This window comes from Micromys minutus (genome assembly GCF_963924665.1).
Source record: "Micromys minutus genome assembly, chromosome: 9".
Lineage (NCBI taxonomy): Eukaryota > Metazoa > Chordata > Mammalia > Rodentia > Muridae > Micromys > Micromys minutus.
This window is the reverse complement of record NC_137978.1, coordinates 7944632-7969433: the sequence shown is the minus strand read 5'-3', so window position 1 is coordinate 7969433 and position 24802 is coordinate 7944632. Positions and strand designations below refer to the sequence as shown.

Sequence of the window (24802 nt, the reverse complement as noted above, 5' to 3'; positions counted from 1 at the left end):
AACTCTGCTATGTAGTGCATGATTAATTACATTAAGCTGTAAGTTTGGTTCTGAATTTCCTGGCAGACTAAGGAAAAAGAGAAACATACATGATTAATTATGTGCTTCTATTACCCGTGAGAAAATAAACACCAGCACATCAGGGCTGGGAGATTTCGCTGGCACTCCGTTCCAGTTTGCATTCCTCATGGGGCTCCGGCACAAGGACACTGAGAGCTATAGGAGCAGTCTGAGTTTCTGAAGTAGACACAGGAGCCTGGGGGAGGGGCTTCTCTTAGGGCCCACAAACTGGGCACTGTGAAATCAGCTCACTACCCATAATCCTGTGTGAGTCATGAAAGTATCTTGCCTTTAATACATCAAGAAATTCACAAAATTAGCAAAGGTATGCAGGCCTCCTGGGAGCCATAGTCTTCAGAGATTCTAAATATTTCTTACAGCTAGATCTTAAAGTCAGCACCTGCTTCTTTAAGAAGTCCTACTTCCTAGGAACTGAATTCCTGTTGGCCTCATCTGCCTGAAACAAATGCTCCATAAAGACTTAAAGACTCTTACCTAGGTTGAACAGGTCTTTGTCCTGTGCTTACCTGAAGCCTATTACAAAATCTCCTCTGGTAGGTTCCAGTTGCTTTAAGACCCCTCAATCAGTGGAGGATGCCCACTGTTCACAGGAAGATGAGATTTAAAAGGAGAATCTTTGAAGATGGGGGGAGCCATTTTAATTCCTCACTCCAAAATAAGTGATACCAGAGGTTCATCTGCAGGCAGATTTTGGTTAATTGGTTGGTTTTTTGTTGTTGTTGCTGCTGCTGCTTCTGCTGTTGTTTTGAGACAAGGTCTCACTGTGTCTCTGGTTGTCTTGAAGCTCACTCTGTAGACCTGGCTGACCTCAAACTCACAGAGATAGAGGCATGTGTAACGATGCTCAGCTGAGCTTTGGGTTGTTGAAAGAGAGCAGAAGACTAGGCATTATCCTCACCAGGTCTTTCCAGAGGTAGTAGCGTGTGCTTGGAAAGGTGCTGGCTGGCTCTCGGCCACTGTTGACCTGGCGACCTTTCCTTCCTTTGAGCCTCATTGTTAGCATTTCTCTGAGAACAGATATTTCTCACACACATCATAACTTGGATGCACTACAGCTACTTAGAACTAAAATGGTTTTGATATAGGATGAAGAATGGCCAGGGGGACAGTGTGTGTGTGACAATTGCAATAGCCCCATGCATGAGTAAAGGCTTTCATTCTCCCTCATCACATATAGCAGAGAAGTGTGGGCCAGCACCTGATCACCCAGTCCCATGTGCTCTCGATAAATACTCCAGAAAAAAACGTAACTCATAGCAGAAGCCATATGGAACATAATGATGTCGACAAATTGGTGAGCCATTTCTTATGTTCCACTGTTAAGCACAACAGTATGCAGAGCACTGTGTTCTCCAAATGCTTAATTTATAGCTACAGCTATTATTTCGGTGTACAGCATCAGATTTATTTCATCAGAGAGAGCAGTGGAGAAGCTCCAGGACAGTGACTAAGTGGGAATCTGGAGCAATGCTGAGTGGAAGTGTTGCTTTTAAGAATCTTGTTTTTATGGAAACCCCCTTCGACTAGTGACAGGAAAGAAAACTCCATGGTGCGTCTAGGGTATAAGGCAGTCCGTCACAGGATGTTTGAGGGTTTGTGTTTAGTCTTCACCCACAGTAACAATTATGATGGATGTGTCAGACATAAAGCGTGTAGGCCTTGTGACCCATCTTGTAATCAGTACTAGTCGTTTAGGGCAGGGAAACCCAGCTGCACATTAGTTTTATTAGCTGTTCCCAAACATTTTATTGCGATGTTGTGGGGGGAAAAAATCAACAAACTTAACTTTCCAATGTGGTTTCTATTCAATATGTGTTTTATTTGGGAAGTATAACTAAGCAATATGTTTATAATTCCTTTGTTCCTAATTCATCAAAATACTGTCTTTTAGGAAAATGGTTTCAGTATATGGGAATATCTCTTTTTCTAACAACCTGTTTTTCAAAAGAAGTATGTCTTTCATACTTCTTCCAAGGCATTCCAAACTACACAGTGCCTTTAAAAGTTCAAATCTTCTATATATTCATTTTTAATAATTTTGAAATTATTTTTCTATTCTGATGGTTACATTATACACTAATAACTGAATAGCTAAGTGAGTAGTGCCTGGCTTTTATTTCTCATAATCATTTCTTTTATTGATAAAGAAACTGAGGCCCAGAAAGATTAAATACCTTACACAGGCCCAGTGGTTTCTAAAATAATAGCTTCTCCCTTGAACTTTGAGCAGACACTTCTTAAGCATCTACTTTGTGCACATAGCTTTCTAGTTTTACATGTTATTCTTAAATTCAGCTCTTTATAGAGCATACACTCTAGATGCTTGATAGGAAATATTAAATTACAAATACAGAAGAGCAAGTAGTGATTTAGTGCTGTAGAGAAAAATTGCAAAAGAAAGAACAGCAGTGTGTCTGGACATTCTGTTTAAAAGAACCAGGTATCAATGTCCCTCTCAGAAGCTGGTATTTTAACAAAGGCCTGAAGGCACTGGTGGAGTAAGCCTGGCTGATGTCTGAGGGAAGACTAGTGCAGGACTAAAAGTAGCAACAGAGGAGGAAGAGGAAGAAGAGGGGGAGGAGGAGAATGACTCAGGAAATGGGAACACAGTGCGTCAGTCAAACCAAAGCAGGATCCAAGGGCCTCGGCAGATTTGTGAAATCCTATTGCTGAGAGGAGCCCCCAGCTTCGAGGTCAGAAGTTCCATCATTGCTGTGGATGTCCCAGGAATCAGGCTGTATACCATAGAAACTGATGTGAGACCAGCCTATACCCTCAGTGGCACAGATGCCATTTGCAGGCTTTGGACATAGAAGAAACAGGCTGTCCTGCTGCTGGAGACAGACCATCAACTTTCAGTTTTATCTCTATGTTGTGTTTATTTGACAAAAGTATAGGGGCTGTAGAGCAAATGTGTATCCTATGCAAGGTCCTCTGTTCGATTCCCAACAGACACATACCCAAAGAAAGAGGGGGACCGGAAGGGAGAGAGAGGAGGAGTGGGAGGGGGAGACTTTTAGCTGTGTTAATCTAAAATCTCAGTGGTTAACTCTTTCCTTTTTAAAGAGATTCTAGTTTGAGGAAAATATGGAAAACAAAGGGAATTCCAAGTTGGGATATTTTCTTTGCTAATGGAACTACAAGGATCTGCCTAGGAATATGGGACCCCATGGCATATTCCCAAAAGGCGGGGGGTGAGAGGGAAGCAGCTTGAGAAAGGCAACTGTAGTCATGTGGGAAGAGTCCCCCATTTTCTTTCAGCTTCCTGGCTTTTGATCCACTCCTGAGATCTGGAGTTGAATGGTGCCAGGAAGTTGCTTTTGCAGCACATACAGATCCTCTCTGAGCCAGCCCAGTCTCAGGAAGCCATGAGGAGAGAGCTAACATGCATCTGACCTTCCTCCTGATAAACAGAACGGGGAAGTAGTCAGAAGAGACACGTTTGACATCCAGTTAGTAGCTGACTGGCTTTGCCCTGTCTCCAAAATTCAGCAGAGTATGAAAACAATTTGGGGTGCTTGCTTAACAACAGGACCTGTGTTGGTCATCACCCAAGGAGGGCTTTCTCAGTATTGGATGTGAGTAATATTATTAGCACAATAAAATATATTCAATTAGTTGTTCAAGTTTCAAGTCCTCAGCAATATATTTACTGCATACCAAACTATATATTACAGAGCAACTTAGAGGTAAATGTTGTGACTCTCAAAACACATACAGGACACAAGAAGGAGAGAAGGAAGTCTGCCAGAAAACAGAGGTGTGCTATATAGTTGAATAAAATTGTGATCATCATTTTATTGCCCAACATGGTGATTATATGTTGCAAAAACTTATTTTTTACAATAGCTAAATAAAAACAAATCTTTAAATATTTTCCTCACAAAGAAATGGCAAATCTTTAAGGTGTACCTATGCTGATGGCTCTGATTTGATCATCACATGTGCACAGATGGAAATATTAGGTACCCCATAAATATATACACCTTTGTGTTGATTGCAAACAAAACTTAAAATAACAAGAAAATGATGATATGGAAGAGAAAAAAGTAAATAATGACTCAAGGCAAAAAAAATGAGGGGTAAGCAGAGGAAGAGAAAGAGACATGGAATAATGGAAAGTTCTCAGAATCTGTTAGGGCAGAGGTAAGCTGGGAAGGCCGTTACCCTGCCCTCCGGGGCACCAGGCTGTGAGCACCTACAGCAGCTTCCATAGAACCCCGGATGGCCACGTACCTCACGGAATTGAGCTCTGCATGTTTGAGGAGCAGGGTATATGGAGACCGGGTTAAAACTTGAAGTGCGTGTCCATGGTGTCTGACGGATGAACTGTAAGACTCAGCATCTATGCTGACCTCTAGGCACATAATCTGGGAAGCCAGACAGTTTTCGCAAACTCTTGCGGTGAGCTTTGAGGACCAGGCTTCCTTTTGTGTATGTCCCAATGTGAACTGCCCCTCTGAGGGTGGAATCAAATGGAAAAGTCATTATATCCCCAGAGCCTGCCCTCCTATTCTGAGACCAGGTTGGCCATAAAGGGGCAAGGCTGGAATTCAAACCCAAGGCCTGGCTGCAGAGAATTTCAGAGACACACAGTCAGCCCCTTGCCTCTTTCAGTTCCCCAGGTGCCGGCCTGCCTGCCTTTAAACATTTTCTCCCAGCACGCTCACACCGGTGTCAGAACTTAGGGCTCCGTGCAGAACTGTACTTTTCCTGTTTTTGTTTCCAAAAGGCTCTCATTCACTTCTACTTTAGTGCCCACCACTGTTCACAACTAGGTACCAAAGAGATGGGGTTGCATCTCCTAGCTTATGAAGGCTCTTAGAATCACTTGCTCCTTAAACTGACGCTGCTGGCATGCTGGCCCGGAGTGCTGGAGTACTTTCTTGGGATCAGCGTATCCATCACAGACAAGCACTGTGCTGTCCTGTCAGGTGATGGGAAACTCATGCTTCCTCCCATAGGAAGAATGTTCCCTGTCCCAAGTTGGAGTTCCTCTGTTCCTCTGTGTCTTAAACTCCAGGGAAATCCTTTGCTGATTCAGTTTGCCTTCCTCTACATAGCTAAGCTAACACTGTCTAAACTGGAAAAGGCCAGAATGTACTGAATTGCTCGGGGAGAACAGAATAAAAGCAGTAGCAAAAGCAACAAAAGCCGTGGTGGGGCATTATAGACATGTAAGGATCTGTGCGTTCCTCAGCCACTTCTGCTAGGTTCCAAATGTCTGCGTCCCTCCCTAAGTCCATGTGTTCAAATCCAGATCCATGCAGTGTTATTAGAAGGTGAAGCGTTTGGGGATGTGGTGAGGTCATAAGGTCAGAACCCCTAAAACAGACCCCAGTGAGCTTAGGTACCTTCTGTGAGGATGCACCTCGAAGGTACCATCTTCTCAGGGAGCCTGCGGCCGGGAGATATCCCGCCTGTTGATATTCTGTTCGCAGAATCCCAGCAACCAAAAATACATAAAACAAATTTTGTTGTCTAGAAGCCACTCAGTTTATAAAAATTTTGCTAAAGCAGCCTAAATGGATTAAGACAACTCTGCAAGCCAAGATGTGATCTACTTGTAAACCGTAGTGACTGTCAGTCACTTGTGTAAGCAATGAGAGATGAAGGAGGACACAGAGATGCTGTCTCCTTTCTGCTTTTATGGAACATTTCTCCAGAATGACCAGGCTGGTGATAGAGTCACGTTGGTGATCAGGCTAAACTTTCATGAACCTTCAGCAAATCTGTTCACGGGCATCTCTGAGGACTCCTGACTTCTTGGAGCCTTTTGTAATGAGAACTGATGTACCTGAGGTAGATCTGGGAGCCATTCTTTGTCAGGAGTTAAGAAATATGGGCTGTCGCGTTTTTCTATGAGTGTAAGTTGTTGTTGTTATTTTATTATTACTATTATTATTGTTATGATGATGATGATGATGATGATGATGATGATGTGAGAAGCCAAGTGCTGCCTGTGGAACTGGGATGTGGTGATGCAGAGAGAGCGTGCCTGGCAGTGAACACGAGCAGCAAAAGTGGGATAATATTGTCTCCTGGTGATGAGTTCGCCCTTCCCACACATCACAACCCCTTCTGGAGGGGTCCTCTCCCAGAAGCCTAGTGGTGGCACCTGGAATCTATTGGATTTCAGTTTTTAAGTTGGAAAACTTAGTGCCAGCCAGATTCCCTCCATTTGGATACCTGAAAGGGGTGGTGGGAAGCAGGTGGTGGTGAGGGTCTTTTAACAACGTGCTGGATCAAGGCTCTTGCATGCGTCGCTGTGTTAGTGGCTGAAGCAAAAGAGTAAAGGAGGGGGATAAATCCCATCAGAACTCATCAACGTCACTGAAAATGGAAAACATCGAGGTCTCGGTATTTGTGCCGCTACAGGAAATAACAAAGATTTCTTCTTTTTAAATGAATGGGTGGGTGTGTGATCCAAGGTCCAGAGGCCGCACGTCAAAAGGAACCAATTGGTCTGCATGAGTTCTTCCAGATATAATGTTTTTTTTTTTTGTTTTTTTTTTTTTTTTTTGTTTTTTTTTTGCTTTTTTTTACATAAAGACCAACAGAGACATAGTGTGATCTCATAACAACAACAGCTATGGAAATCTGCCTTTATTAGGAAGCAAGAGGGCCTAAGAAGCAGTCTCTGGTGGGATTGGGGGTCAAGATGGCTTAGAACCAGTTAAGTGTTCATCCTGGCCTATCCTTTATTAATTATAGGAACTCAAGCAGGTCACTTAAACTTTTCTGCCTCCAATTTCCCAGGAAGCAAAGAAGCCAATAATTGACTTGGGCCCTTGTTCACAGATCTACTTAAGCACCTAGTGAGTCTGCAGTCAGCCATAGTCCCTGCTGGCCCTGCTTTGCCATTGCTGTTCCCATGTTAATCCTAAAGTCCTGGATATAAGCCTCTCTGTCACCCTCCAAATGAACCCAGACCCAGACAGACAGTGAGTAAGAAGCAGTGCTGAGGTGGGTTCCTGGCTTGGTTTCTAAACAAGACTAAAAAAATCTCGCCCACTGTTTAGCTGCCTGCCCTGCAGGGACAAGCTCTGAAACCATTTCCATTTGCATGATTGTAAAGGGACAGAGGCCAGCTGTGTACCAGTGTTCTCTGGGAACACCCTGTAGATTTTATGTCTTGTTCTGTCATGAACCCTCACCCCACCCCAGGCCCATACACATACACACCTTGCTGACTTTCCTGAGAGATTTTACTGACCAAGCCTTTGCTATGTTTATCTGACCCATCTTTAAATAACATGCAGCTTAGCATGAAGCCATCTGAACAGAGGGCCACAGTGGACCCAGGGAAGAGTGAGGCCGAGGGGTTACTGATCTTGATCTCCGTCTGCAGTGATCCATCCTTCAAACTTACCACTTTATTATTGTGTGTGGAGGTGGGACCGTGTGTAATGCCCAAGGACAACTTATCTCTACTGTGTAAGTTCCAGGATTTGAACTCCTTGGGCTTGGCTGCAAGAGCCTTCACCTGTTGAGCTGTCTTGCCCCAATTCACAAACCTAAAACTGAATTTTTCCTATTTTGAGTCTTTTCATGTTCCCAGAATCCCCCCTCACTTTCCATAACTTTCAATAGTAAAACAATCCATCCAGAAGTTACTATATGGGAAAGTTCTGTTACATTCTGCATTAATTCAAGGGTGAAATTAAACTAAAAAGTAAAATTTAGGAGGATGGGTTTTTTTCCCTTAATTTTCTGTTTTATAAAACAACTATATGAAGGAGAAGCAAACCCTGCTTTTCTTTGTAGTGTAGTGTAAGTCTGGTTTTAAAGACATGGACTTCAATGCTTAAGAATGTGTAGGTAGTTTTACTGTCGAAGAGATTGCAAACCAAGTCCTGTTGGTCTTCTCTCTGTTAAGAGGGATCTTGGGTGAAATGGTAAACCAGTATGTTTTTGCGTTTGGGAAATCTCTGGTGTGTTGGGCTGTGGCCACATTGTCACTACTATAGATATGGCTCCACACTAAAGTTACAGATGAGAACGGGCAGAGCCTGCAAATGCTACTGCAGATGTCATAGCAATGGTGAGCAAAAACTCACCAATACTTTAACCAAGCTCAGACCAAGAAGTGATGCACTGATAACTTCCCCCCTGGTCAGGAGGCACCCACATCCAATCAACATGGCAGAGAGAAAGGAGGTAGGCAAGAGCTGTCAGAGTCGTATGCTTAGTAGACTCCTGTGGAGTAACCACCACACACCCCATGTCAATAATGTTCCTGTTCCAAGAGAGCACCAGACTCTTCAGCTTCCTTAGAGTTTCCCACAGTCCCATCTCTGGTCATTCCCAGCTAAAATGCTACCTGCTTTCCTTTGGCTTTCTTCCCATCCCTTCCTTCTCCTCCTCCCTCTCCTTTCTTTCCTCCCCCACTCATTCTCCTCTCCCTCCCCTCCTCCTTCTCTTCTTCTCTCTCCTCCCCTTTCTCCCCTCCTTCTGCTCTTCCTGATCTTAAGGAGGAGGAAGTAGCTTTCCAATAGGGTATGGTGAAGGATAAAATTGTCTTGGACTGAAAAGCTGAAGTTTCTGTTGGAGTGCAATCCCCTGGTATGGGAAAGCAAACAAACTACTATCTGTGGGCCAGGCTTGCAGGCATGCACAGGGGTGAGGGCCAGAGCAGGTTTGCAGGCATGCACAGGGGTGAGGGCCAGAGCAGGCTTGCAGGCATGCACAGGGGTGAGGGCCAGAGCAGGCTTGCAGGCATGCACAGGGGTGAGGGCCAGAGCAGGCTTGCAGGCATGCACAGGGGTGAGGGCCAGACCGGGCTTGCAGGCATGCACAGGGGTGAGGGCCAGAGCAGGTTTGCAGGCATGCACAGGGGTGAGGGCGGTGTTACCGTTCCTGTAGCTTCGTCTTCTGACTCCTTTCCAAGGCTTGGTCCTCTGGAGTCTGGGAACGGTGCCGTAGCTGAGAGTGAACTTCTTGGTAGTCACTGTCTCTACGACCCTGAGTTATTTGCCTGAAGACTAAGGCTGTACGCTGTTGATTTAACTGAAAATCAAGACTATTATAGAAAGGAGGAAATGACACAGGACAGAGCAAAGGTAAGGATCAGGCTCAGGGTGCTCAGAAGATGGAAGCCCCACCTACTCTTTCTGTCTCTTTCCATTATGCACACATGGAGAGGAGAGTCACCCCCTCACCCTGACACATGGAGAGGAGAGTCACCCCCTCACCCTCTCAGTGCTAACAGTGCAGGGTTTGTTCGCTGTGTAGCCCGTCGCTGATCCTTCCCTGCCCGGTCCTCTCAGAACCCGTGTCTTCTCTAAGACACCTCTCCCTGTACCCACTTCAGATGGCCTCGCTCACAACGATGGTGACCGAGTGAGACTCATACCTATAGAAATGAAATAATAAGCTATAAGATCAAAAATGTCCCCCTAGTAATCAGTGCATAGAATTATGATTTGAGGCTGATCGTTTCTCGAACCAACAATGCCTCTGACTAGTTGAAAGGTGTTTTTACTAGACTGAGGAGGACACGGTTTATTGGTTTATGTTCTGAGTTTGTCGCCTATATATAGTTCATAGGTTGGCATCGGTAAGTGTCTATTGAATGAACAAATTAGGCTGTCAAAAATAATTTAGGAAAATATTCAAAGTACCTCAAAAACAAACCACATTAGGCTTCTAACACTTTTGATGGAAATTGGACCCTAGTCCTGGGCTAGAAATTAGTCCTGGATCCTACTAACCTGTGTACAAATGAGTTACAGGATAATGTTGCTTCGTCAGATGTGGCCAGAAGTTCTACCTGAGTTAGCAACGGTTCGGGTCCTTCCTGCAGTGTGGCTAAGATTAAAGGCAGTGATGCCTACGGTAGCGAATGACATTTCAAGTGTCCGTGACAGTTTACATCTGATTAGAACATGCTTTCTCTGTAATGGTATTTGGGATGTAAATAAAGTTAAACACATGGACTCACACCTACAAGGGCTCCTGCGTCATCTGAGACTGTACTGCAAGTTTGCAGTGATTTATGGGTTTCCTTGGGTTAAGGAGAGAAGTTGGACAATGGAGCTCAGTTACAGTAGGAACACCCTCTGTAATTATGTGGCAGTGGTCTCACAGCTTGGCACTGAGCATCTGCCCTTACTTCTAACTGTTGGGGAAATGATGTGTCTTCTGTAACACCTCGGAACGACTGGACTGCAAACATTGAGAGTGAGATGGAGGAGTTAGCCCAGTTCTGCACCAACAAGCAGCTTGGTCCTTCACTGGACTTCTTGGCTGTTTGACATCATGCAGATGCGGCGTTCTGAATCGCTCCATTTCCACAGTAGCAGTCTCCTCTGCGCTGTGGGTTGAAAACACAATGCACACATCCTTCCCATTTTTGCATATTATTTTATATTTCTGTAGCAGCTGTAGAGTTGTAATGCCTGGCTTCTGAGAGGTTGTGTTAGAGCACTGAATTCAGTGTGTCAGATAGTTCCATGTAAGAGGATTCACTATTAAACACGTAGCGAGGTCTGACAGTGGCATTTCCCCACCAGTGCTGAGGAAAGGTGTCAAAATGTGAGGTCCGTTTTTGGTTTTCCTGGGGACATGCCAGCAGCCAGTGGTGAGGACCACTGTGTGGGGTGGGTGGGGGTGGGGTGCTGTATCCTACACTGACCAGCATCCTTCCATACTCTGGAAGCCATGCCCTTCAAAACGCTGAGGACCCAGATGAGAAGCGGTGCCGTCATTCCGAGTATGAGCACGCTGTCTCCCAGCTGAGTCTGAGGGAGACTCAGTCTATGCTGTGAGAACAAAGGTTCTGTTCCCCAAAATCAAGGAGACCGCCTGCATCCCAGGGTGCTTCGGTGATCAAAGTCAGTGAAGTGAAGCATGTCGTTCATCCTCCTGCCTCAAAGCCAAACCCTTTTAGCATTGATTTTGAGCTGTGAGGAATCAAGACCCTCATCTGTAGTGAGGCTTTCTGACAGCTCCCTGTTTATGTTGAGGTATGGAGCGGAAGGGTGGCTGCCCTAACAAAAATGAGTTTTCTCCTCACTTAATATGATAATAATCGCTTATATCTTTCCCAGTTTAAACAAATTTTATTTTAAAAATATTTTAAAGATTATTTTCTAAATACCCATTTTCTATCTCAAACAGCATGGGCACATTTAGATATCAACAGGAGTTTTCAGAAAATCAGACCCTTAAAAAAATAAGGCGAAACCAGGGAAAGGAAAGTTGTTTGTCTTTCCTTATGAAGAAATTAGTCTCCTGTCAGAAAAAAAAAATGCATCCTATGTCAATTAAAAAAAAATAAATTGTACTGAATGTTACAAATAAGTCCTTCTGAGTTAATAAGATTATGTCAGGGATTATAATTGCACCTGTTTAAGTTCATCTAGAGTCCCTTTATTCTGGAACAAGCCAGAAAAATATACCAAGAGGTTTGTTTTCAACAAATTTTGTGTTAATTGCTTTGGAAATTTTTTTACCCCAAAAATGTACTCAAATAAATTAGACTATCAATGTTTTCATTTATCTGCATATGTGAATATTTAATGTTCCATGTCAAAAGGACAGAAGTGACTAGATTTTTTTCTGTTACAGTATCTGTAAGATTCATGACATGAGCTCTGTTCTGTATTCACGTTTCTTTGCCAAACACTTTAACATTTACTAGCTCATCATTCTTAACAGCAAACTTTCGGTGGTACCTTAGTGTCATTTTACAGATGAAGAAATTAGAGAATGACAGTGTTATCTAGGATTCTTACATCTGTGGTTCATCTCCTTCCTTTCTACATATAAATAATACCTTGCAAACATAATTTTCAAATGGCAAAGTAAGAGAACATTTTGGCCTGTGAATACATCTATACAAGCAAAGATACAAATAGCTAAAAACGACCACAAGTAGCACATTAAATGATTGCACATATGAAATTAGTCTTAAAACATGTATGCATTAAAAGTTAATACTGAAGAAGTTTGCTGAATGCAGCGAAATTGACTTTAAAGTTTCAGGAGCAATGGTAGCAGACACTGGCAAGTCTGGGACTCTGTTGCACGCTGATACCTTGAGGGAATGTTCTTAGCAAAACACTTGCTTCAACGGAAATTAGGTCAGCCTTCTGGAACATTCATCATGTGTATCTGTCACCAGCCAGACCCGGTCCTAAAGCGAACTAAGATCACTCAGTGGTCCTTCCTTCTGTGAGAGCTGCAAAGGACAACATAAACCAAGTATGTGAGTCTGGCAGACACTCCCATGAAACTAAGGCCAACTCCCATCTAGTTGCTCTGGAAATTGAATTCCTTAATACTCTGTTTATAGAAATCTGAAACAGTAAATGGATTCTGTCTGTTCTGAAAAGCACTGTCCGTGGCTCCTTTGGAAGAACATGTACAGTTGCTGTAGAAGGTGTGCGCAGGTGCCCAAAGCCATCGCTACTGTCTGTCCCACACCCAGCCAGGTAGGTTTGCAGGCACAGGTGGTTATTTGCATAGTTGCAAGGCCACCTCTATTGAAGCTAAGTAGTTGCTAATTTGATACTGCAACAAGAATAGTCAGCAAAAGCCAGAGCCGTGGAAGGTTAAGATGGAGTGCATTGTAAAACCCAAACAAAATAAATAAGTCATAGCACCATGTACTTTCAGCTGTCACATAGCATCATTTCAGTGGTGTCAGAGCACTGAGGAGTGAGCGTGGACCTTTGTCAGCATGTGTGTGGGTCAGCATGTGTGTGGGTCAGCATGTGTGTGGGTCAGCATGTGTGTGGGTCAGCATGTGTGTGGGTCAGCATGTGTGTGGGTCAGCATGTGTAGAGATCAGCATGTGTGTGGGTCAGCATGTGTGTGGGTCAGCACGTGTGTGGGTCACCATGTGTGTGGGCCAGCATGTGTGTGGGCCAGCATGTGTGTGGGTCAGCACGTGTGTGGGTCACCATGTGTGTGGGTCAGCACGTGTGTGGGTCAGCACGTGTGTGGGTCAGCACGTGTGTGGGTCAGCATGTGTGTGGGTCAGCATGGGTGTGGGCCAGCATGTGTGTGGGCCAGCATGGGTGTGGGTCAGCACGTGTGTGGGTCAGCACGTGTGTGGGTCAGCACGTGTATGGGTCAGCACGTGTATGGGTCAGCATGTGTAGGGATCAGCACGTGTGTGGGTCAGCATGTGTGTGGGTCAGCATGTGTGTGGGTCAGCATGTGTGTGGGTCAGCACGTGTGTGGGTCAGCATGTGTGTACTGCATCATGCAACATGAGGGTTTTAGGAACTTAAATAACCGTATCCCTGAGCCACTGTCCCTGTGTCAGTCAGATTGGGTTACTCTCTTTGGAATTCATCTCCTCTTGTCTATGATGGCTGAACACACCTGCAGATTTAACATTGCTGACAGATTTATGAAGTAAGGTAAAGAAAGGGGCGAAATCATGAAATACTTATGCAGTAGCAGTTTACATGCCAAGAAAAAAGAAAGAGAGAGAGAGTACCAGTAGATGGTGTTCATTTATTTGCATGCACCAATTGAGGATGTGTGGGGTGTGCTACATTGTTCAAGTGATAAAGCTGAGAGAGATAGTTTCTGATTCCTTCCCCATCTTACTCACAACCCCTGTCACTGTATATGTGAGCATGCTTGTGCCTGGCTTTCTCTGATGGCTCCCAATGGAATGCCTATGGTAGAGACTCAAGCAGAACATTATTAAACTTAAAATTTTGTTGTCTTTGAAAAGCAATATGCTCTGCAAGTCTATTTTATATGAGAATCTGAACTGAATGGCTGGGAAAGGAAATGGGGGATGAAGAAATCCATCTATGATTCTTTGCTTAGGAAAAAAAATTAAGAAAACAAAACCAAACCAACCAACAAACAAAAACCCTTCCTGACTTTCTTGATCACATACTTTATTAAGCCAGGACCAGGAAACAATTTCTAATCGGCACTGTGATCTGGGCCCAGATTGTGCTGGCCTTTTGTCGCCGCCTCAGATCTGTGCTCTATTCACACATGCTCACTTCCAGCTGTTGTCATTGAAATCCCACATAATCTTCCAAGGTTGAAGGGCAGTCACCCATGGCTGCTGCAGATAGAAGGTTCTGCTGATTTCTGTTGTCGAATATTGGCCCTTTTCTCTTCCAGTCACTCCCATTCTGCTTCTCTTTGACAAGAAGAATCCAGCCTAGAATTGTATTACATGACTTTAAAGTCTTAAAAAGTGTTCCTTCATTGTACTTACCCGGTGTGGCCTGAACAGTCTAATTCATTCTGTTCCATTTCAGGAGGAGTTATCTAGTACCTCTAAAACACTTTGTGTTTGTGCTAGGCCGGCAGATTCAAAGTATCGTGGCCTGTGTCATTTGTAATCTGCTGTGGTTCCTGCAGAAACGTGTGATGCCGAATCTATGAATAAACACCCCAGGTTATGGCATTAGTGATGGTGTAATTGTTGCCAGAACTGTCCGAAGCGCAGTGCACAGACCGTCGGGGTGCTTTGTGCTCTAATCTAATGTTGTGGTGTTTAGAAAACTACCTATCTTTATGTTTGAAATATCTCTTTAGATTATTTTTCTCTGTAGCCTTGGAAACATAATTGAAAACATTTTTTTAACAATGTATTACTTCAGTTTATCAATAATTTTCTATCCATGCTTAGTGAACCAAAATCAGTTTTGAGTGCCTTAAAATCGGCACGGAGCTGCTGGTTACCGTCTCTCCCTGTCACTGTGTGTCTTACACTGTGTTAGCAAGCTGAGCTCTGTTAATGGTTTCACAGCCTCATGAATTAGACCCAAAGCAGAAAGGCAGGGTGATGGGCCATGAAGGTTTTCTGCTGTTTTATACTCATGAACCAGGGTAGCCCTCGGGTGATCCAGTTCCCTGTCTGTTTCATTTAAGATAATCAGTTGTGGATGTATTCAGGGAATACATTTTTTTTATTTTTCCCTAATATATGCAAGGCTTCATAGTGGAGGCCATAGTTATTACAAATAGTTCCAGCCATTTGTCAATTACCAGTTTTTACTGTCCATGTGTGTAGAGAGTTTTGATTTAGAATATGAAAGAAGTAAGTTTGGTCCAAATCCCCCTTTTACTTCAAAACTAGGTTAATTTCAAAATAAACTGAAAACCATCAAAACTAATCTTTAAAAAAAAAAATCAATGTATAAGTCATTACTTGCTCTATGCTAATGGCAGTGACTTGACTTGGTTGATATAAATTGTTCTCTACTTGTTTATATTTCAATGGCGTGTTTGAAAACATTATCCCAAAAATTAATACTTCTCTGTTCTGAAACAAGTCTTTACTTGCAAAACTTTCATTTATGCTATGGTCGAAATGTTTAGGGAAAACAGTGAAGTTAATTTACTATCAGAAAACAAACAAACAAAACCATAAAACAACGAATGAAAGTGTTTTCAGCCTGGAATGCATAGCTGGATGGAAGAGAGATTTATTCCCCCTTTACAAAAGACCAAAATGGAGGTGTTTGGAAATTTAAGGAGAAGAAGCACATACTTAATGGACTGTTTAAAAAGTACTTGACTTTTATTCATCTAAATGCCTTTGTCAAACATGGTACCGGTCGCCCCACTTGGCCTGGGTGTTTCTGCTTCTAGTTCACCCATGGTGCCATGCATCAAATAGTCACAAATGTGACAATATGTTAAACAACTGTTCTGAATTTTAGATGGTCTGCTAGTAAATGTAGTTCTTTAATTCAGAAATAAGCCCTGTCTGAAATTATCAGCCAATCAAATTTAGTTTATTAAACGTTACTGATATTTAATACAAAAATTAGTAAACAGGTTACCGATGATAGATTAAAAAATAAAATATTATGTAGAGAAAATTAACAATACACATTCTTATCTGATTCTCCCTTCATCTGAACTGTCTTAGGCAAATCTCCGAATATCTCAAACTTTTATAAAAATCATAATTTTGCTCACCACACAGTTTTAGTATGAATTAGATATCTTAAAAATAATCTCCAACATAAGTACCAAGCACAGCAAATGCCAGACAGAATATACTTTTGATGAAGTTGAGTAGTACCCACAGAGGGAATACAGAAACACTCTTCAGAGAAGACCCTTGCTTTGAATACCTGTGGCTTGCTGAATACATTTTCCTAGCGTAGACACAGTAAGGTGACTGAGAAATGTGCAGCTTCCTTCACTTCTGAAGCATAACGTTCAGCCAGGATCCAGGGCCCCTTAGCACATGACCCATGTGAGGGAGAGATGGGGAGGGGTTTTATACACCATGTCCTCACAGACAAACATCCGCCCCAAATAAATGCTATCCCTGCCAGATTACTGGGAAACAGTAGGCTAAAGCTTACTTCTACTTTAATAAAGCAGGTTTATTAAAGAAATACAGGCTTTAGCTTATACATGTTCCTTGTGAATTTAATACTATTTTCCACCTTCAGTTTTCTGGAAAATCTTTTGGTTTACAGATATGTTGTTTTTATTTATCCTAGTACATTTCAGTGGGGTGTTCTCTATACCACATTTTGGTGAACACTGACAGGTCCCAATATGGAGAATGGAATATTCCAGAGAGTTGCAAGCCGGACATTCTGCCCACAGCAGCGTATATTCGGGTCATATTGGAAATAATGCCTAAAGGGTATTCTCTGTGAGCCTTTAACCACGTGGTTAAGGACTCTGCATGTATATTCTCAAATCACAGTGGCTTTCACTTCGATGGAATCTGACCATCACACACAGACCTCCGTCTACTGTGCTAGTTATAAAGTGGGAAGTTGACACTGGCAGGCATCACAAATCCACATGCCCGAGCAGATATGGATGATAGGAAAGCCCAAACGATGTGGTAAATCTAAAAGCTCATGTCCAAGTACAGTTGCCCCATTTGAACTATGACAAAAGTCAGAACATGCTGGTAGAACAGATATTTGCAGACTGGAACTGGTCTTCGAGCCCTAATTTTTGACCCTTCATGTTCAGAAGGGAAAGGTAGTTATGGCTTGGGTACTTGCAAAGTGACTATAGCAGATAGAATATGCCTTGGTTTGTTTCAAATAGGTTATTTTCAATGCAAAAACAATGTTTCGTATCGTTTGTGTCTTTACAAATAAATATGTGACTTCTTCATATTTGTTATACAATGAATTGTTCCAGAAAACAGAAATACCAAAAATTTCTCCAGTGAATGGCAACTAACTTTGTTATCATACAACTTATCATATAAAATATAAGTCATAATATAAATTATGCTAAAATTAGAAATTTGGCCTTAATCGAACTCACGGAAGTAAACACCTCCATTTAACTCCTTAAAGACGGGTTTTCTGAGAGACTCAAGTTGATCACAGAAGTAGCTATTGCTGTGTCAGTAACAATAATGACATAGTCATGTATATACTGCAATAGAATCCCACTAAGTAAGGGTATCTAGCTCATTGAACAAATAGGATGTGGATAGAAGGGGTTTGTGCCGGGCCCTCTGATCTTCTAAGCTTGGAAGCTACAACAGTGACCTTCTGGTCTACTGAAAACGGTCAGAGATGGTGTCAGTGAAGAGATGGGTCAGTGGCATAAGTCAAGTGGAATAGAAAGCTTCACCTTATCGATTTTTGGCCTTTTGGCCAAAGTCAGCTTTAACTTGGCCTTATCTATTGAACACATATGAAATACATACAGGTGTCTCTCACAAGCCCTTGTAGGCTTGTTAAGTGATCAGAAGGAGGAAGTGAACCCCAGGGAGGAGGTTTCTTTATAGAACTTGTGGCCTCTGGAAAGCCAGTACACTGACTGCACATCCCAAGACACCTAGACTCTTGCTGGGGTAAGGATAAGGTAAAAATTAGGGACCATTTTCCTTCTGAGAGGCTGAGGAACAAAGCCCAGAAAGACCCTGTTCTCGGCCTATGATTTACTAATGGTGGAGACTCAACTACTAAGACGAGGAAAAAAATGGAAATCATCGTCTAATGAAGCTGTCTGTGCACTGCAGTCAGCTTACATCTATAACCAGATGAGATCTAACAATTCAGGACTGGGGGGATGGTCTTGGTATCTGAACTTGGGAAACACCTAGTCTTGTATTCAGGTTTAACTGTCCTCCTCGAATACAGACTTCCCTGTGTGGACACAGTCAGCTTCCTCTGATGGCCAGCCCTCAAAATGTCATGTCCCTGGCTCTCTTCCCCAGCCAGGTCAGCAGGGTTGCAGCATCTCAGCAAATCTAGCTTTTCCTGCCCTGCTTTAGCAGTCACCAATAGACAGATGTCCAGTCCTCTCATGGAGTAAGATTTGGTTTCCAGGGGATGCTGTTTTCTGAGATAAGGGCTAACATTACTGAGGTAAAGAGAAAGACTGCTTCTAAGAAGTTATGAAAAACTTTCTCTTTACATTCAGCCTCTCCAGAAAGGCTCCTCCCCTCACGCTGAAAATGGCTGACTCCCAGGTATATGAAACCTATGCTCTACTTGGGAATTCACTGAACAAAAGTACAGGAGCCCTTTAGCCATCTTATACAAAGGAGAAGAGACCTGCTGTTCAGTCTCCTATGTAGTTCTGAATAGTTCAGAATTGAGGTGGATTATCAAGCAGGCTGCTGCCTGCATCTCAGGCACGCTTGACAGTGGTCTGTGTTCTCCGGTCGTTTCTAAGAGGTCCTGTTCAAAATGGAAACATCCAAGCCTTTCCAGAGTTTACTGACCTTACTCAGTTCCAGAGTTTACAGAGATCTTTAATGTTAATAACATCTGAATTTCAAACAACTAAGGCTTAACTTTGTTGTTTCTACTTTTCCATCTTGCACTAAAGCTGAGCAACCCAACCAGCATCATTTCCTTGCAGGTCCTCTCTCTGTCTCGGGGTGATGAAGATTAAGCTTCTTGGGTTGCAACTATGCCCAGCTTCACTTCTGCCATCCTTTGGAGACTTTCTGTCTTATCGCTGTCATCTAACGGTGTCTGTCGTGGACAAACTATAAATACAATCCATCTGATAATTCAGCTATGCTGGGAAGAGAGTTATGCTACCACGAGAGCTTGTGAAATCCTTAAGCTTTGGTTTCCTGGTTTGGCTCTCAGGCATCCTTTCACATACCTGCTGCTTCACCCAGAGACAGGGGCTGCTGATAGAAGGGCGAATTATCTTTGCAGAATTATCTTCTCAGCCATCATGATCCTTGTTCAAGTCTGAGACCGGACTTCTTGGGGGCAAGTAGTGTCCATTGAACAGCTCTGCTCTTTAACTCTTTTTGTTTGCTGTCCCAGACAGTAGACCAAAGTGAAAACCATGACGCATACCCAGGCATTTCTTAGCAGACAGACCATTGGTACCCTCTCAAGCAGAAGCCACATGAATTTTTTCTTCTGTGCTGGTCCTGTTCAATTTGGAAAGGATAAATGTGGATGGCTTGGCTTTCTTTGGATGATTTAACTTCTAGGGCTTGATTTTTTTTTCAGCCTTATTACAAAATATTTAAGAAACAAACACATTCTGTAACTGCTTTTATTCAACAAACAAACAAACAAAACCCACAAAACCAGGCCAATTTGAGTTCTGCTCGCTCAGGGTCTCTCTGGAGTACGTCATGCTTGCCAAGTGTCTTCCCTCAAGACAGAGCAACAGTGACACAGAATAGACTCTGCCTGCTCAATATAAGCAAAGGGGACCTGCCATCTTGTGGGCCAGCTACTGCATTGGAGCCACAGACAATGGAGTTCTTCCAGAAGTGAGGTCAGTTAGGGCAGACTGTTGTTAGAGGTATCAGGGGAGCTTGGTCCTGAGGGACAGACAGGTGAGGAAGGACAGACCCACAGAGGAATTGATTATGAATGCAGGACTCTTGCAAGGTTTCTAACAGGCCAGTGTGTGCTGAGTGCGTCAGATGCTTCTCAGCGTCTTCTGTATCTGTCGGCCCCTACCTCAAGGCCTTTGCTCATCTGCTTTCTTTCCTGCTGTCTTCTCAGTACGTTTCAGACAGCCTCTTAGGAAGGATTTCCCCCACAGTTCTTCCTAATGCTCTTGCTCTGGGTTCTCTTCCTGTCACTTAGACTGTCTACTCTCTGAAATTAGGGACACAAATCTAGCACAGCACCGGGCACATGCTAGGCGCTCAGTAAACATGTCTTAAGAGAGTGAGTGGTTAGATCTGCCTGCCTCTGAGAGGGTTAGCGAATGGGCCCTTGGGGATACCAGAATGAATAACTGGATAGTAGACAAGGAATGGTACAAAGACTCTCTGTCATGGTGGGGAGAACTGGAGATACCCTCACCTCAGTCACAGGAATGTGGAGACATGTGTGGTAGAACAATGCTGACCGGCAGCCAAATGAATGTGTAGATGCTTGGGATTAGGAAATTGTGTAAAGCCAGAATAAGGATGCCACTGAAACATAGAAAGATAAATACTTCAAATATATTGGATCTAAGGCTACCTATGAGATATCTGGATGGAATGCCCAGTAGATGCTTAACTTAAACATTTGGGACCCAGGAGGCCCTTACAGGAAGCTATTTGAGCATCCTCAGCTTCACAGACTCTCACTACTTGAGGTGTAGGGATTCCAGTGACGAACAAATCAAACACAAACCGAGTTTCCATAAATTCATTTGCTCAGAAAGGAACAACAAATGTCGCTCTCTCCCAAACTAGTCATTAAGATGGCAGAATTACTGTCTGTGTTCATGCTTACTCAGTTAAGAAGTGCTTCTTAGTCTTTTCTTAACTGTGGGCTTTTGGCCCGTAACTTATGGGACCAAGAGAGATGCTCGAAAACTGCACTTCTCCTTCTACCTCCGTGTGCTGGCTGTTCTGTGCACTGACCCCAGGCTCATGTGCACTGCGGCCGGATTTCCTCTGCTACAGTCTGTGGGATAAATGTGATCTTACGGGTGCCCAGTAAAACAGAAATGTTATGATCTGTTTGGCAAGACCTCTTTAGGGGAATTTTTTTATGTATTTGCTAAAGTTTTTGCTTCTCAGTTCTCTTATTCCAAGAGGCAGTACCTCCAGCACTTAGCAAACAAGAGTCCCTGGATATATACCCTATTGTGGGTTGCTTTGATGAAAGTCCTTAGGAACTTTTAAGGTGAACCTTTGCCATTTGTTTCACTTTAAACACCAGGTTATGATTGCTATATACCCTAATATTTAGAACTGCTTTTAGTACCATAGATAGTGATGCTATATCAGAGTTATCTGAAAAATTTAAAACGCAAGAAAAATAAATGTTTTTATTCAAAACTCTTTTGTAATCAAAAGAAGACCTCATAGAGCATCAATGACCCTCGAAAACATAGCTGCTTCTGTACATTTCTGTGTGTGGCATTCAGTAAGCTTCCTGGTATGTATGCTCCGATGCACAGCTGTTCCCTGTCCACAACAAAAGAAATATAGACTTTATGAAGCATGGACATTTTACTTATGGTTTGCTGTGCTTTCATATTTAGCTTTATTCATGTCGAATTTCTCAAGGTATGTGTCTTATTGCAAAGAACAATGGTTTTGCTTCCTTTAAATCTCTTCAGCTACCACTTGCTGTTAGCATCACCCTTTTAAAGCAGGTAAAGATTAAACTGGTGGTGCAGGCAAATGTATCCAGTAGACTACGTAGATTCTGTGTTAGATACCTAGAATCAAAGCTGTAGGCACAGATGGAAAGCACCCTTTGTAACCTGGTTTCTCAATAAACCATGAAGTTGTACAATGTTTCTACATAGATACAAAATTTTAGAGAAAAGTCACTGTATTCAACTAGAATTAAGCAAACATGAAATTCAGAATGAAAAATGAAACAACTTTGAAACTTTTATATATTTGACCAGCACAAAAAGTACTTTTCTCTATAAACAAATATACTTTTGTGTTTGTATACAAAACAATTCATTTCCATATTTCAAAACCTAGTTTTTATTTCTTTATGGCTTTTCCAAAGTTTTCTCTGTGGGATCTCTAGAAAAGCAGGGAGCATCTTCACACCTCATTAGATTTAAACCTGACCAGACGTTTTTGGTAAATGTTTCAAAGCATCATGGAGCTTGGCTGACTGGTTGATTCCCAGGGATTCTGGGTCTACACTCTCTTCTCTTCTCTTCTCTTCTCTTCTCTTCTCTTCTCTTCTCTTCTCTTTCTCTTCTTCCTTCTTTCTGTCTTTTATTGTCTTTTGTTTCAGACTTCCTGTTGAAAATTTTTAAGCATCTAAAAAAAATTACCCAGCTGCTGCATCAAAGCGTCTCCACAGCCTCCAGACCCAACCCCAATGCCATGTCCGTTACCAATGGCTGTGCCCCGCCCCCGGCCGGAGCACAGGGGACCGGGTGGTGCTCATGCCTCACCTGCTCCATCACAGCTGTACGAGCGCCTGTACTTGTGTTCTGTCACGTTCTCTTTATGACACTTGGCTTTCTTCTGTTTTTGTTTCCACAGGAAATTTGGGCTTCCAGGACAGCTTTGTCACATCAGGTGTTTTCAGTGTGACTGAGCTAGTAAGAGTGTCACAAAGTAAGTATAGTTTTGCTCTGATTTGGTCCAAATTTGCCTTTCAGCCAGTGTTTCTTCTCATAGGGCTTTAACACTTTTCACAATGCCTTTTTTGTTCTCCTCAGAACTATGCCAACTAGGTTGTTTAAAAACAGTATTTCTAGCCTAGGGATAATTAAGAATTTTACTATGAGGCATTATGGTAATGCCTCATGGAGCCCTGAGTAAACGGTGTGAACTTGGCTTTGGAAGATCTTGAGTCTTCCCTCTGGTTCCTGAGGAATTCTGCATTGAAGAGACTTTGCTGCTGACCTTTAAGCGATGCTAATGCTCTTAGTATGAGTGGCACGTTACAGCATGGTCATTACCAGCCTGTCCATAGCAACTACAGTGGTGACGGAAGAGCTCATTGCCACCACCTCGTTCTGTTGATCAGAGGCCCCTTGCCTGTATGTGTGCTCTGGCAGAACCCAAACAGTGCAAAAAGCATGGGCTGCAGCTCTCTGTGTCTCTCTGTCTCTTCTCCCCACAGCCCCGACACCTCACACACACAGTTGCCCTCCTTCCAGAATGTCTCTGTTTTAAAAGCATTCCTACAGTGACCACCTGCTCTTAGTCTCAATTTAAAAGTGAAATTAAACATCAAATATTAAAATTTTACTCTTCTATATGCCTGAAGGTGGGTAAATTTATATTGTTAAACATGACCTTCAAGCAGTCTCAAGTTCTTTACAGGATGAGATGGAATTTGTGGCCCATATTATATGTGTTCTAGGCTTGCAAGGATGCCTGAGTAAACCAAGGTGCGGTGAGATGCCACCAAAGTCAAGCCTGTTCTTCCAAGCCTGAATTCTTTTAGCTCTTGTTTCAGTCATCACAGGTTGGAAGAATCTTTAGGATCCAAACAATAGGATACAATATGGCACTAGAGGAAAATCCAAGTGTTCTTAACACTATTTGCTAAGCTCTGTGCTAGGCCTTGGAGGAAGGAGCATCATTTGTTGATCATTGCAACAAACTCTAAGGTTACAGGTGAGCTAACCTTTAGCTGACGTCATTTGTCTGAAGTCAAACAGTAAGTGGTTCAGCTAAACCTTAGTGCATCTTAGCTGTACTCTAAGTTGTACAATCTATACTCTGAGGCTAGCTCAGGGGAGTTTGAGAAATTTTTCTGCTTAAGGCCAGGCAGGTTAAGTAGTGGGAAGACATGCTAGAATTTTGACAGTCAGGGAGCCTGCCATTGGTGGTGAGGTACCCCTGGGTAGTGGTGGCAGAATCTTCATGGGGAAGCAATAGGAGTAGTCAGTGATGGCCTGCAGGGGGAATAATATGTCTGTATCATGAAGGGTGTCCCAAAGTATGCACCCAGGGGACACTAGACGACTTTATTGAACAGGAGGACATGTGCCTTCCTGGTTAGTGCTTGGTGCATGAGCCAGTTACTGGTCATAGACAGATAACAATGCATATGTTTTGAAGGTGGTCAATAGTCTATATTTTTCTTATAATCTTACTAATAATAGCATATAATGAGTTTGCCTTCTCACAGTGTATCAGGCATAGAGACATTAGAGGGAAGTGTATTTAGTGAGGCTTTATTGAGACCCAAGCATAGCCCTGATTAAAAATAAAATCTATTTTACTCTAAGATTAGAGCTCTAGTTGTTTTGTTCTGCCTTGGCCACTCAGATGCTAGCATTAGACTGAATTACCAGCGGAGTTCCAAGGTCTGGGGCCAGACAACTCAGAACCATCCCCGCCTCCTGCCCTTCCTCCCCTCACTCATTTTCCTTTCAGGTCTTATATCCAAGATTGATTAGACCCCCCACTCAGTCTAAGGCAGCATGATTGCCAAGTGAATTCTACATGTTCCTTCAAGACTGCCAGGAGGGATGCCTGCCCTTAGGGCTAGGATTGCAGAGTGAAATGGATTGTTTGCTCTGCCTGTGTAAGGGGCTGGTTAGCAAAGACCTGGCACTGGGAGCATTCTTCAGCTCCCTAGTGCTTGCTGATTCTGCCCACTGCTGTGCAGTCTCTCCAGGACTCGTTCACACAAGGCCTTGTGCTCCCTGCCACTGCTTGGTAAGAGCAGGACTGGGCTGCATCAGATAAACTCTGACTTCAGGCCAAACTACTCGAGTACATGCCAGAGACCCTCCCTTCCTTATAGACCATCAATCTAAGTTTGTCAAGGTTTACTTTATAAATTGCCTTGGCTGCGGCAATAGGAATTCGCAAGTTCTTTCCCTCGGCCCGAAAACCTTTCTCAAAGGCAAATGCCCTACTTAG

The 24802-nt window shown here is 43.0% G+C and overlaps 1 protein-coding gene across 5 annotated transcripts in view; it reads left to right on the top strand.

The window, feature by feature from the left end:
- Window positions 1-24802, top strand: part of NFIA (nuclear factor I A) — a 336017-nt gene that overhangs the window by 196449 nt on the left and 114766 nt on the right. For 4 of the 5 annotated variants that reach the window (XM_080921475.1, XM_080921474.1, XM_080921472.1 and 1 more), the window contains one exon: window positions 22460-22534. The exons of the other annotated variant lie outside the window; for it this stretch is intronic. In XM_080921475.1, the coding sequence (XP_080777601.1) occupies window positions 22460-22534 (75 nt within the window). The remainder of the gene's footprint in view (window positions 1-22459; window positions 22535-24802) is intronic. 5 annotated transcript variants of the gene reach the window in all.